General features: G+C 36.2%; 1 protein-coding gene across 2 annotated transcripts; it reads left to right on the forward strand.

Annotated features, from left to right (window-relative positions):
• Positions 1 to 1,298: 1,298 nt before the first annotated feature.
• Positions 1,299 to 12,870, forward strand: LOC131989931 (uncharacterized). Of its 2 annotated transcripts, XM_059355309.1 has the most exons (18): positions 1,299 to 1,463; positions 1,635 to 1,657; positions 3,323 to 3,395; positions 3,534 to 3,781; positions 3,886 to 3,966; positions 4,061 to 4,129; positions 4,237 to 4,386; positions 5,099 to 5,266; positions 5,815 to 5,878; positions 6,016 to 6,106; positions 6,201 to 6,342; positions 7,264 to 7,368; positions 7,970 to 8,069; positions 8,261 to 8,495; positions 9,923 to 9,997; positions 10,082 to 10,184; positions 10,592 to 10,707; positions 11,998 to 12,870. In XM_059355309.1, exons 1-18 carry the CDS (start codon positions 1,439 to 1,441, stop codon positions 12,095 to 12,097), a joined length of 1,968 nt encoding a protein of 655 aa, XP_059211292.1. In that variant the 5' UTR covers positions 1,299 to 1,438; the 3' UTR covers positions 12,098 to 12,870. The 2 variants fall into 2 exon arrangements, with proteins under 2 accessions (XP_059211292.1, XP_059211293.1); XM_059355310.1 differs by lacking the exon at positions 7,264 to 7,368 and having other exon boundaries at positions 6,201 to 6,241; positions 7,971 to 8,069.
• Positions 12,871 to 13,734: the final 864 nt, after the last annotated feature.

The raw sequence follows: 13,734 nt of genomic DNA on the forward strand, positions 1-13,734 counted from the left end.
TTTACTTTAAAATTTACATTTGTGTATGTGGTATTTGGCAAAAGGAAAAATTAAATTTATAAGAAAATATGCATCATCATCCTTTTTTTTTATCAAAACAGCCAAATATGACATATTTATAATGCAAAGTAAAACCAGTGAAAATATTTCTGTTAACAACAAAGGAGGCATTGTCCTTAAAAAACCTTAAAATTTATGTAGCAGTTTGAATGACACTTCCTTAGTTGTATTAGTTAAAATAAACTTTTGGGGTACCGTGAGCTTTATTTATTTATTTTTTATTCACAATAACTATTTACAATATATACAGTATTTGCCAGGGGGTTACAGAAAGAAAAACACACACAAAATCAGACAAACATCAATTCCAAAACAGAGATCCAAAATAAAGACAGGGTAAGAAACAGAGACAAAACAAAATAAAAATAAAAATAAATAAAAAACATGATGTATGATTCATCAATCCATAAAGTATTTGTCCAAAACAAAGTCAGTTTTCAGAGCCTTCTTGCTCTTAAGTACTTTAATAGAAGTGCAGTATTGCTCCAGTTCCTGTAGAAAGTGAACAAAACTGGGTTTGGAGTCAGCCCATTTCTTCTTATGTATGTGAAACTTCCCTAAAAACAGAAGTAGCTGTACAAAAAAACCCAAGTCCTTTTCCCTTGGATTTTCTTCAAAACAAACAATAATGTCTTTTTCCTTAAAGTGGATTGCTTGTCCAGTTTTCCTGTTGACAAAATTTTGCACATCCTTCCGAAATATTCAAGCATATACACAAGGGATGGGCAACTGGAGGCCCGGGGGCCGCATACAGCCCGCACCCTCACTTGAGTGGCCCTGAGTAAATGCATACAATGCATTTGAGCATGAAATCTTAAAAGTGCAGTGTAAAAATGCACAAAATTACTTCTTGCAATTAATGTTGGTCTGCTGTTCTTGCACTGAAAAAGAAAAATCACGGTAAGTGGTTATTTTTGATTTGCTTCAAACCTTCTGTATTCCTATTCATACTGTTATACATGCATTTGAGCATGAAATATGTTAAGTTACTGCACTGTAAACATATTTAAAATTGCAGTTTCATCATATCTGGTTAAGTGCACGGTCCTATTTGTGGCCCTGTGGTAGTGTCCATTAAAAATTGTAGCCCCCTCCAACATTTAAGTTGCCCATCCCTGATATACACAGTCATAAAACAGTGAGCTTTATTTTGGTAAATAAAGTTTTGGAAAAAAATGTGTCTCAGCGCGCATGCGCGTTCAAAGGAACTTCCGCCCGTTCACGCGGCGCATCATGCACTCGATGAGAGCGCGCAAACAACATGCACGCACCAAAAGTTAGAGGCTGCCAAAATTACCATTAAATTAATGCATCTTTTGTGTACTTAGCTTGGGATTTATGAGTGTATGAGGCTGCGGGAGGACCAGCGTTACTAAACATGCCTATTTATGGAGACGACACGGGTAAGGATGAACCCGTTAGCCTCTTATGAGAAGTTTTTGGCTAGTTTAGCTAACAGGCTAGCTCGCTCGTCATAGTTTTGAGTTAGCTACACTGATAAGTCATTGAATAACCCAGTTTGATTTATTTAACGCTGATATTACATGACGTGACATTGTTTGCCTCTTTTTCAGAGTATCCGGAGATCCCAATGTATGTAAGTACAACCTTTAAATTGTTTTCCTAGCTTTTGGGCACTCACATCAAAGACGCCCACATGTTGGATTGTGAGCGGCGATAATGAAGCTAACATGGCTATGATACCGCTCTCTGTGTGGGCATCATGTCCTCCACGCAGCGTCCTGTACATAAAAGATAATAATGGGTGAATCAGGTTAAACTTGATTCGCTGACTGTTTGTTTAGAGACACACTGAGCAGTGCACGCACTCACTTCCTGTTTATAATCTGCGTTCAGAAGTGCGCAGCCATCGCTGTTTAACATTCAAAACAATAAACCAAACAGGACATACAATAGCTTTGTAACGACACAAATTACTTTTGACACTAACCCTTGTTTAAAAACGCTGTCCTATTCATAAATATACACACCTAAACTGACCTGATTTTTTCTTCCGGGAATTTTGTGAAAAAGAAATGGTCATGTGGTGCTCTTAAGTAGATCGATAGACTTGATAATTTCAGGAAGGCAACGTTTAGTGTTACAGCAGCATAAACGGAATAAGATACAGGAACATAGAAAATATAAGAAGAACTGATAACGAAATGGAGTAAAAGGAAAACAAATAAGAAAAGTCTGTACAATATATCGTCACAATGTTAAAATAATCGCCTAAGTCGTTTTTTTTTCTGTGTCTAACATACTGTTAGACATAAACATACTGTCTAACATACTGTTAGACACAGAAGCACTGTTAATGCTGTACTGTTTTATATGAAGTGGGTAGTGTCAAATATTGTTACCTATACTTCTATCAAGGCTTTGGTAACTCTGTGACAAAACATAGCATGCCTATGGTAGGATTTTAAAAACAGAAAGTTTTATGTAAACATTTACAGTGTTAATTTGTCTGAAAATCCCATTTAATTGGTGTATATGCTAGTGTAAAGCATATTTTACCAGGAGCCATAAAGAATACAGCATGACATATTTGCAAGCGTCCTTTTCTCTGTTGAATGCTAGATTGCTTGCATCTTCTCTTTTATTGAGACATTGCTCCCCTTTACAGCTTACCTGTACAGGCTGCTTGTGGCTTGCATGCTGAAATATAGAGACTCACTCATCAATGACCAAAGCAGCCGAAAATATTTTAACTAGATCCCTTATCTCGCTTATGTTCTATGAAAGGGAAAAATTCAAATCGTTTCGCTGGAAAACAAATTTAGAAGCACTGTCAATTTATTATCCTGACTGTACATGCTTTGTTGTTTCACTTCCTGAAACCTTATCTGGTTCTGTAGCAGGGTTTTTCCATTACTGCTGTGTACAGCAAGCTGCTTTAAATGTGTTTCTTGACATAAAGAATACAGTTTCAACCAACTTAGAGGCATTCTTTTTGGCTTCACTTCACAAAGGAAAGTAGCTTGCTAGTGTTGATCCGGTGACTCGGCTCCCCATGGGGAAAGGAAAGCGAAACTGAAGGAGGCAGTGTGTGAGTGTTAACTCGACTCTAGATCATGTTCAGAACTGGCAGGCACAGAGCTTTGGACAGCCTTGGGAGCTAATTTTTTTTCTTTAAAGAGTATAATGCTGCCTAAGTGGAGGACAAATAATGTTTTAAGCCTGAAGGTGCTTCAGAGCTGATCTGATGTTTGTGAGAAACTACACAGAACTAATATTCTCATCTCTTTCCCCTGTCTAGCAACGGGTTATGGGTATGGGTATGTTTGAGGCTCGTCCTGGTTTCCAAAGAGTCGTAAGAATTGGCCTTGTTGGTAAGAAAATATCACATTTTACATCTGCTGCACATATAAGTCTGTTTTCTGTGTTTTTTATGTAAAATAGCCTCAAACTTGGCGAACAATTTACACATTAATTCGGTAATTAACCTTGTTAAATGTTCTCTTTCCTAGCGAATATTGGATACAACGATGATGATGAGGAGGATACAGAAAGGCATAATTATGGCACTGACAACTGGGCACATGGTCATAACAATTTCCATGGATACTCGAGGGTCTCTGACAATAGTAGTGGTAGAGGATTAAGTGGAAACCGTACAAGGCCATCTACCAATATTTATAAGCTTCCACTGCACTACTACGCTTCATCTTGTGAAATTCCTTGCCCGCCCTCTGAAAAAGTTCAGGCAAAGGAGAGCGTAAGTTTACTTTTATTTTGTCTGTCTTGGTTAATGGATGTGAAGTGATTCTGCAGGACACAAGAGTTTGAACGCTATGCAATGTCTTTGCGCAACTCTTTTAGGACTCTGAAAGAAGAGAAAGATTATTAGAAGAAGAGAAAAGGGTCAAGGAAAAGGCTGAGAAGAAGCGAATTAAGAAACAGGTATGTTCTGCAACCCTCAGTCTCAGTTTCACATTAATGGGTTAATTTCACATCGTGATGAGGAAACGTCACTGTGTGTGTTCTTGTCCTGCAGAACCGAAAGGAGAGAAAGCGGCTTGAGAAGTTGGAGAGGGAAAAACAGAACCCCGTAAAACACATAGAGGTAATCATCAATGTGTGCAACTTCATTATTACAAATGGGACCCTCTGACAAAAATTCACCATGTTGCATATTTTCATATTTGAACTGGTTTGTTTGTTTATTTACAGGGAAAAGACAATGCACAAGCAGAATCTAAAAACAACTTTTCCGCTGATAAACAGTCGGCCTCAGCAAAGGATACAGACAGCAGTGACAGCAGTGAAGACGAAGTCAGTGATGAAGATAGCGACACCAAGAATGACTCGGACAACTCTGAGGTACCAAGTTATTGAAAATCATATTCCTATCATTTAAAGAGTTTGTAAAAAAAATAGAGATGTTTGTTTGGAAAATGGAGGTAGCCTTTACCTCAATCATTCAGTGTGATTATATTGGCAGGTTTGTTTGGACACTTAAAATTAAAAAGATTGTCTTCATTAGGGGGGAATTTCTCAGGATATGCAAATATTAAGCACAGAGCATTTTGTTTCATTTAAAACTTAATCCAGGACCATTTCTAATATAATCCACGCATCCACGGTTGTGCAGTATAATACAGGGTTCCTATATGTGAAGGATTGGGTTTTATTGTAGTATTTTCAAGTTCACAAGGTGATATTGATATTGAATAGAGTTGAAATTTAGGTTTTAAAGGATGCCAAGTCTGTTTACAAGCAGGTGACACATTTTGGGGCATTAAACTTTCTTCGGATTTAAATTTTGATTTGCCATCCTTCTGTGGAAAGCTGTCACAAAACATAACTTTGGTTGTTTATAGGACAATAACATAAAATAATGTTGGGGAGAAGTGAATTAATCAGTGTACAATAGATACTGCAAGTGCTGCATATAAATCTGTTATTTACTACAGCTGTTTGAAAATTTGAAAATGAATGATAATAACATGCTTTTATAAGAATTTGACGTGATTGCTGCTTTGTAAGACTTGGGAAAGTGACTAATTGTGTCCCTGTTCCAAATGTTTTTAAGGAACTGGACATGACGAGTACTTTTGTGAGTAAAGCCGCTCTTATTGCCAGGCGCAAATTGGATCAGAAGCCCAGGCCTGAGAAGAAGGACAAGAAGAAGATCTCGGTCAAAGAAGAACCTAAAACCGTCCCTGACAAACCAATTGAAGACCCGGAGGTTGAGAAGAAGGTGAGGTGTCTCGCATTTTAAATCAGATTCTCAACAGAGACGACAGATCATTATTATTAGAACATTACTACCCCAATGACCACAGTTTGTCCCAACTTCTATGAAATATGGTCAATGTGTAAAAACAAAGAGAATGCATCAAACTCAAGTTAATGTTTACAAAACAACAGTTAATCAGTTTGAACATTCACTAATTAAAATCTGCATGTCCTGGTAAGACAAAAAAATTAAATAATTTGAGCCAAATCGTTTACAGAAAAAGTGTTAGGCCAAATACATTCATAAGGCTTCATTTGAAAGCTAACATCCTGTACTTTCTGCAGTTGTGCTTGTTTAGCATGTGCCTAAAAATCAACTGAAACTATATCAGTTAAAAACATTTTGCACAATTTTCAATAAAATGTATCACAAAGGATTTTGTTAATGATCTCATTTTGTTTTATTTACATTTTAAACTGTGTTCCAACTTTTTTAGAATGAAGGTTGTACTTTGGTTTTACCTTTTTATGTATTTTAAAGCTGCTCATTTTCTCTAATTGTCTGAACAGGATTCTGCCGCTCCAAGGAGCCCCACTTTTGAAGATAATGTAAAAATAAGCACTGAACTTGCAGGTAAGTTTCATCTGTCTCATGCACAAACTCTAAGCCAGATGTGCCAATGTGTAGATACATTTTATTCATATTTAAATCATGATGTTAATGAGATATTGATTTTTTTTAACTGTAGTTCCTCTCTTTTTGTTCTATAGTTATTGGAAATAGGTTTGCAAGTGCTGGAGACTTTAATATGGCTGTGAAGTATTTCACTGATGCAATTAGGTACAACCCTACAGAGTTTAAGTAAGTGCATGTTCCTTTACTTTTAAATCAACTCATACGTTGTGACTTCACCAGGGTTGTTTATGCAACATTTTCACTGTTATTTCTGTTGCAGGTTATTTGGCAATCGTTCCTTCTGTTTCGAAAAGATGCTCCAATATGACAAGGCACTGACTGACGCGGAGTTGTCTCTCAGCATGTGTCCAGGCTGGGTTAAAGGCCTGTTTAGGAGGGGCAGAGCTTTGGCAGGTCTAAAGGTAAATGTACACTCATAAAATCTGCACCAGCCAAATGTGCACTGTTATAAATGTCACTGTTGATGTGTGGGACATGTGCTTGTTAGGGGAAGATGAAATAATCTAGATGTGTCCAGCATGCAGACTGCATAGCCATAGCATCACCCATTTCAAGCTGCCTTCAGCTCAGTTATACTTATATTGACCATATACAGAAGAACCAGATATTGGGTATTAATTGTATCAGACAAGCCACTGTCAAGTGTTTATTTTTTCCAATCTACAGTAGTGAAACAAAGTTCATTTTAATGCCTGGTACAACTAAAAGTACAATTATTTGGACAAATATAATAATAACAACAAAAATAGCTTATAAGAGTTTAATTTAAGAGCTGATATCTAGACATTTAACATGGTTTTCTTGATAATGATTTTGGTTATTAAGAAAAACATGTTAAATGTCTAGATATCACCTCTTAAATTAAACTCTTATAAGCTATTTTTGTTGTTATTATTATATTTGTCCAAATAATTGTACCAGGCATTAAATGAACAATAAACTGAAGAAAACAAGGGTGGTCTGATATTTTTTTCCATGGCTGTATATTGAACCCATGGTATGTATCAGAAAATCTGAAACCCCAAATATGATCCACCTCCTAACAGTGTGAGCTGTGTCTCACTTTTCATTCATGTTTACACTGTTTTGTTTGCTTCAAGTATTTGTGGTTGGAATGACTTTGGCCTTGTTGCAACACCATCAAATTAATTCCAAGTGGCATTGAGCTGTGCAGGGTCACATTATTTACCCAGACTTGTTTTGACTAGCTGTTGCTGTAAACATGAATAACTATACTGATTAGTCCAGCAGCATGACATTCAGTGAGCCTGAAGTTGAGTTTAGCGGAGGTAGCTCATCCTTTCTTCTTCTTCCTCCTCCAGAGGTATGTGGAGGCTGCCCAGGCCTTCAGGGAGGTCCTCAAACTGGACAGTTCATGTGCAGAAGCTGCCCAGGAACTGATGAGGGTGCAGATAACACAACTAATGGTGTGTAGTCACCAGTGTTATATAATGTACTGCATGTAATCACAATGAATGAATGAATGAATGCTTTATTTTGGTTACAAAAAAAACAGACAACCAAATAAAATCATGTTTTTACAAAAGAATCCATCAGACAGCAACCGAAAAAGGAACAGGCTGAAGCCACTAAAGGCTTATTTTTGCCTATCCTGTACCATCTACATGTATACATTATATACATTACATTAACTGAATAATTCACATTGTTACAAAGCACATGATACCTTAAACTGAAAAATCAAATTCAATCAAATTTCATTGTAACCCTTGATAATTTTAGACTTTAAAGTCTTCTTGAAAACTAACACATCTTTATTTCATCATTTAGTCCATTCCATAATTTTACACCCAAAACTGACACACATCTGTACTTGAGATTAGTTCTGACTTTTCGAGTTTCAATCACAACATTGTTTCTCAGATCAGTCAATTTATTTAAGATTTATAGTCATCACACAGAAAAGCAATGTGAGAATAACTTAAAAGACGCATTGAAGTGGAGGAGATGTCCTGAAATGTTTTATTCACTGAAGGTGTTTTAATCAGGAATTCTGTTTCATTACAGGAGTGTGGTTTCACTCGGGAGCAGAGCTCAAACGCTTTAATTATTCACGGGACAGTAAAAAAGGCATTAGAGGTGCTGTCCAAATTAAACAATCAACCAGGTGAGCATATAGCCCTCTATGATTCCATTAACAAGGATTTAAACGCTGCCATGAGGAAATGAAAACCTTGTTTTATTGTGGCAAACCTGTCAAGAGTACATTTCCTGCTTCAGCTGAGAGGACACGTCGGCTAGTTTAATAAACCCAAATGTCATTGGTTCCTTAATATAATGTGCATCATTGTTTTTTAGGAGCTATTCAAAACGGCACTCTCCAACCAGCTCAAGTAGCAAATGTCACCGGAGTGTCACCAGTCCTTTCAGCCAACACAATCCCTCCTCATCCTCACTCCCATGATGCACCAAAAACAGCATTTATCAACAAACCTTTGGGCCCAGTCCAAAATATGTCCAATGTCCAGAGTCAACCAAAGCCCCTTCCTAACCCGGCCATGAAGAGCAGCTATAAAGACGCTCCTACACCACAGTGAGTCCACATGCAGGAACCCAGCAGTGTTTGAAATGTTAAGGTGTTTCATTATTAATTACTTGAAACAAAGGCTATTTTGCTAATGTAATAGCTCAACATACTTACTATTAATTGCTGCAGTGTGATATTTCCTTATTACTCTGTTTCATTGGTGATTTGTGAATTTGGTCACATCTCAAACTTTGAATATTTGCCTCAGTTTGCATATAAAAGTACCCATTATAATATCTGAGGTTACATTTGGCAGTAATATAATGACAAAGCTGTCTCTGATATCATTCTCATAGTTGACTGTTAATAATATGAAATTTAATGTGCCAAATGGGCTTGGCAATGCATGGAATCAACTGAAATTTTGAGTAAAAGATCCACACATTGTGAAACTAAGCGACTGTGATGTGAATAATTGTGCCATATGCCAACCTGCCACAGCTTCCAGAGTGTTGTGTCTCTGGCTGTTTGACTTCATGTCACGGTCACATCTGTGATAGACACACTGGAAAAGTGTCTGGCTGTCTGTAGATATCCGGCTCTTATCTTATCAGGAAACAGCAGCAGATTGATTGGTGTGCAGACTTTTCTCTTCTATCTTTGCTGAAACTGATAATTAAGTGGCTGTCGGTTGTTAGTTTAGTCTTTTTTTTTTATTTTATTTTTTACAGTTGACACACATTCAGGAATCATTGTCGGTGCTCTTAGTAGAAACATCTGGAAGGGATAACCTGTGTGTGTTGATTGAATGTGCTTAGTGAAAATATATCTGCAGGTGGTGCTGGTCTTTTTAAATAATTAAATCCAACTGTCTAGATCATGGAGCCGTACACATTACATTTCAACAATCCATTTGAATTTTAGAATAAATGTGTCCCAAGCATTAAAATATACATTGTTACTTTTTGGCCATTATTGACCAGCCCTGGGGAAAACTCTGTCATACATTAATAATTGAAAATGGATCCAGTTCCCAACTTCCTGTATGATGCTTGGGCTCAATGGAGCTGTAACTGCAGATACTTTAATCAGCTCTGATTTGGGGCTGAACAATGTTTTTTGGATTTTGAATGCATCTGCTGTATGAGAAATGAGCTGTTTTCTCTGTCAGCCTCACTTCAACTCTTATATAAAATATGAAATATTTTTTCACTCTACTAGACCGATCAATATGTCAGTGATGTATACAAATGTCAGCTGGTTCAAATGAAGGTTAATTGTGTGATGTGTTCTCCTATTGGACCAGCTTGATGAAGTACTCTACAGAGAGCGCACTTGTGGTTATTGCTTTTCCTCTGATTAGACAGTATATTCTGAAAGAGCAGAAAATCAATGCTGTGTTATGAAGACTGTTTTTACCTGCAAGATTGTGTCACAAATATGTCATCTTAAATATATTTTAATCATGTTCACTTAATAATTTCTTTCAACAGGGAGCTGTTTCCAGTTTGGGTAGGAAACTTGGTCGGCCAACTGAATGAGTCCTTAATAACCAACATGTTTAACAAGTAAGAGTTTGTTTGTTGTACTTAAAATGAGATGCCAAACCTTTGAGACTTTAGTCACATAATAAGTGTTGACTTCTCTTGCAGGGTTGGGGATGTCTATAGTGTGAAACTTCTGATTGCAAAACGATGTGCCTTCGTAAACTTTACAAAACAAGAGGATTGTGATGAAGCAATCCGACGCTTGCATGTAAGTACAACCTCAACTCGGACTAATGGGCATAATATATCAACCTGCTGACTTCAGCTGCACTGTCTAGATATTGTAATTGGGTGGCAAACTATTTATATAATGAAACTGTAAACCAGTTTGAAATTTCTGTCATCACTCCCCTCATTCAGCCCCATAAGGGCCCATACTCCTGACTGGGACTCGTCTAAAAAACACCGCACTAAGTGTCTTCGGTTGTTTTCTTCTTAGAAAGTCAGTTACTAGTTTTTTCTGCCAAACTGGTTTTGTGTTTATTAAGTTTCCAGCCAAGCTACAAATGCCTACGAAGCCTTGCTACCTGTTCCTACATTCAGGAGTAGTAGGTTTGCTCAGGGCAGTGTCAGCATATTCATTTTTTTTTTCGTCATCTTTGTTAACTTCTTCAGGGCTTTGAGCTTAACGGCATGAAGATTGCTGTGAGGTACCCAGACAGGATTCCTTCGGGCATGGGCATCTCCAGAGCGGCCCTCAGAGCTGATGGCCTGCAAGATGAGAATATGTTGTGAGTACTTTTATATTTAAAAAAAATTCTGAGCTGTGCTTATTCACTTTCTTCTCTGGAGTTGGATGTGATGGTAGTTGTCTGTGCATTAACGCCAGAAATTGCTGTTTTTACCCTTCTGCACAAGTTAAATGAACAATATATGCAATGAGTTACACAGTAAGGTTTACGTTATGCTAAGCTAATCACATCGTGGCTCCAGCTCTTTAGTTCATGCACAGATAGACGGATATCAATCTTTTCATTTAACTCCTGACAAGAAAGTGAATGAACCTTTTTCCCAAATTACCCTTTCCTCTAAATTAACTTTTGCTCATTTCAGTTGACTAGTTAAAGTAATGACGGACACTTTTTAATCCGTTCTAGTTGCCAGTTTCTAAGAAAACGAATGCAGTCTAATACAAAAGTCCTGCAATAAAGTTGACTTTAAGTCTAAATACCGACAGGTGTTTATATTATTTTATACCAATGAGATGTGGCTCTTTATAATGCAGTGCTCTACAAACTACATCCTCCAGAATTATCAGCAGACTCAACACCTCCCAAACTGTTTCCACCATAATTGATTTAACCTTCATCAAGGGAGGACTTGTTGCAGGACTTGTATCAGTTTGCTTTAAAAGAGGAACCTGACCGATCGCAGTTTTTGTCTGTAAAAGGGAGACTGGTGGGAACCCATAGAACCCATTTTCATTCAGATCTTTAATTTAACCCATTCATTTTCACAATACTAGTGAGTTTAGAATGTGTAAAAGCTTTCTACAGCCCTGATTCCAAAAACGTTGAGATGCAGTGCAAAAAAAATATACAGGTGCATCTCAAAAAGTTAGAATATCATAGAAAAGTTTATTTATGTTAGTAATTCAATTAAAAAAGTGGAAATAATATATTATATAGATCCATTTCACACAGAATGAAACATTTCAGGTCTTAACTTATTTAATTTCTTATTATAATGATTATGGCTTACATTTAATGAAGACCTAAAATTCATTGTCTCAAAAGAATAAATATTGTCCATCTATATGACTCAATACTTGGTTGGGGCTGTTTGATTTTAACTACTGGAAATGGACTTTTCCATCATATTCTAATGTATTGAGATGCACCTGTACAATGATTTTCAAAACCTTTGCAAGTAACATTCAATTGAATTCAGTAAAAAGACTATATATTCTCATATTAGGAATGTTTTATTGTCCTTTTATGCAGCAAACTAACTTTTTTGGAATCTGGGTACTGCAGAGTGGGCAGATAAAAGCTAAAAGCATGTTTTGTTGTCGGTTTTAGGCAAAATGAGTATGTTGACGGGAGGAATGCAGTTGGAGGTCGGAGACCTTTTCGCCCTTACAGACACATGGCAGACACCAGAGGCAACCACAAGTACTGAAACAGGATGCTTTGACTGTCCTTCACAATAAAAGCAGAATCACTTATACTGTCCAGTACAGACTGTTCACTAGTATCTATAAAGGTTTCATGGCTTTACTTCCTTTTAAAGTATTACCAGTATTTGTTTTTAATGTGCCATTGGAACCAGTGCTAATTTTGTAGATATTTTTAGAATGAATGTAGGTACAAGTCACTGAAAATGATTCCTACTGATTTAAACAAATAATAATCTTCGATATTTTGTATGCAGCTGGTTTTAACTGATATTTTAAATGTCGGCAAATTTGCTTCAAATTTACGAGCAAAATGATGGTAAGGTGTTTAAACTATATTGAACACACTGAAGGAGTGCCAAATACTTACGTTCAATTATTAAATTATGGTATTACATTCCCATCAGCTCTATAAACCGTTAGTTTAGTCATTTTATTTTATTTTACAGTTGACACATGCAGGAATCATTGTTGGTGTACTAAATAATATACTTTACAATATGATAATTTGTGTCCTGTATCTAAATGACCTGTATTCAGAATTATCTTCATTATTTACTACACTTTTAATGCAAGTTTTACCTTTTATCCTGTATTGCTATAAACAACTCATGTAATCCTCTCCAAGTATACAACATAATTGTTATTGTGGTGTTTATTGCTTATATTAATCCATAAGAAGTTACAATTCGTCATTACAGGGGTCGGATATCTTGTTATTCAGGTGCCTTCATAAATTAGTTTGTTCTTCATTCAAGAATAAAGATTTTTTCATATATTCAGATTTCCTGTCTCATTATTTAAACATGGTGCATTTTCAAGGAGTTTTAGTAAACAAAGGTTACACTGCAGCTATATCTTCTGATTATATTTTGCCTGAAATCCTACTTGACATTAAATACAAACTTTCCATTGCTAGACCATTTAAAAAGGGAGCTAGCTGGAAATGTTTGAATTAATTCAATTTGGATAGACTTGTGTTATAAGCACCACTTCAGAACAATATACGGTATATGAATTGATAAGTATTAACACTAGGATGCTCATCTTAATGTATTGAGTAGTACATATTTGCTATTAATTAAATTATGGCAAATCTGGAGCTAATTTGATTTGATTTATTTGGCACAGTTTTCAAAGAAAGGAAATAACATAAAAACAACAACAATAATACAATTTATATATTCCATATGCATATTGAAATAAAATAAAGACATGCCAGGAAAACCCAAAAAACCCTCATGGGGCTTGAATAGTGGGATTCCCTAATATAACAAAAATAAAGAACAAGGGACATAGAATTATACAGAGCAAGAAACTAGAAAAACAAAACAAAGGCACAACATGGCAATGAAACATGAATTGTAATAGCTGATTGAAATAGTAATAGGTTTTTTAAAGATTTTTTAAATGATAAACGAGAAAGGATGAGTAATAATTACATTTTAAAGTCCATTGTCCAATAGATGGCAGCACAGTCTAAGTATTGTATCTGAACTGAACAGACAACTTGAAGACTACACCAGAAATGTATTGCTTTTCAAAGAAAAAAATTCTGAAAAAGCACAATTTTCTCAAATTTAAATGACCCTCGTGGTGCATGAAGATGAAGTCCTGCAGCGCTTGGTTCAGGGTTTCTTCA

Source organism: Centropristis striata, chromosome 17, assembly GCF_030273125.1.
Source record: "Centropristis striata isolate RG_2023a ecotype Rhode Island chromosome 17, C.striata_1.0, whole genome shotgun sequence".
Taxonomy (NCBI): domain Eukaryota; kingdom Metazoa; phylum Chordata; class Actinopteri; order Perciformes; family Serranidae; genus Centropristis; species Centropristis striata.

What these genes read in the sequence shown, in the direction of transcription:
- LOC131989931 (XM_059355309.1), top strand. Translation starts at nt 1,439, where the DNA reads ATGCCTATTTATGGAGACGACACGG. An exon ending in ACCCGGAGGTTGAGAAGAAG is followed by an intron (nt 5,267 to 5,814) that starts GTGAGGTGTCTC and finishes TTGTCTGAACAG; the next exon opens with GATTCTGCCGCTCCAAGGAG. An exon ending in AAAGACGCTCCTACACCACA is followed by an intron (nt 8,496 to 9,922) that starts GTGAGTCCACAT and finishes TTCTTTCAACAG; the next exon opens with GGAGCTGTTTCCAGTTTGGG.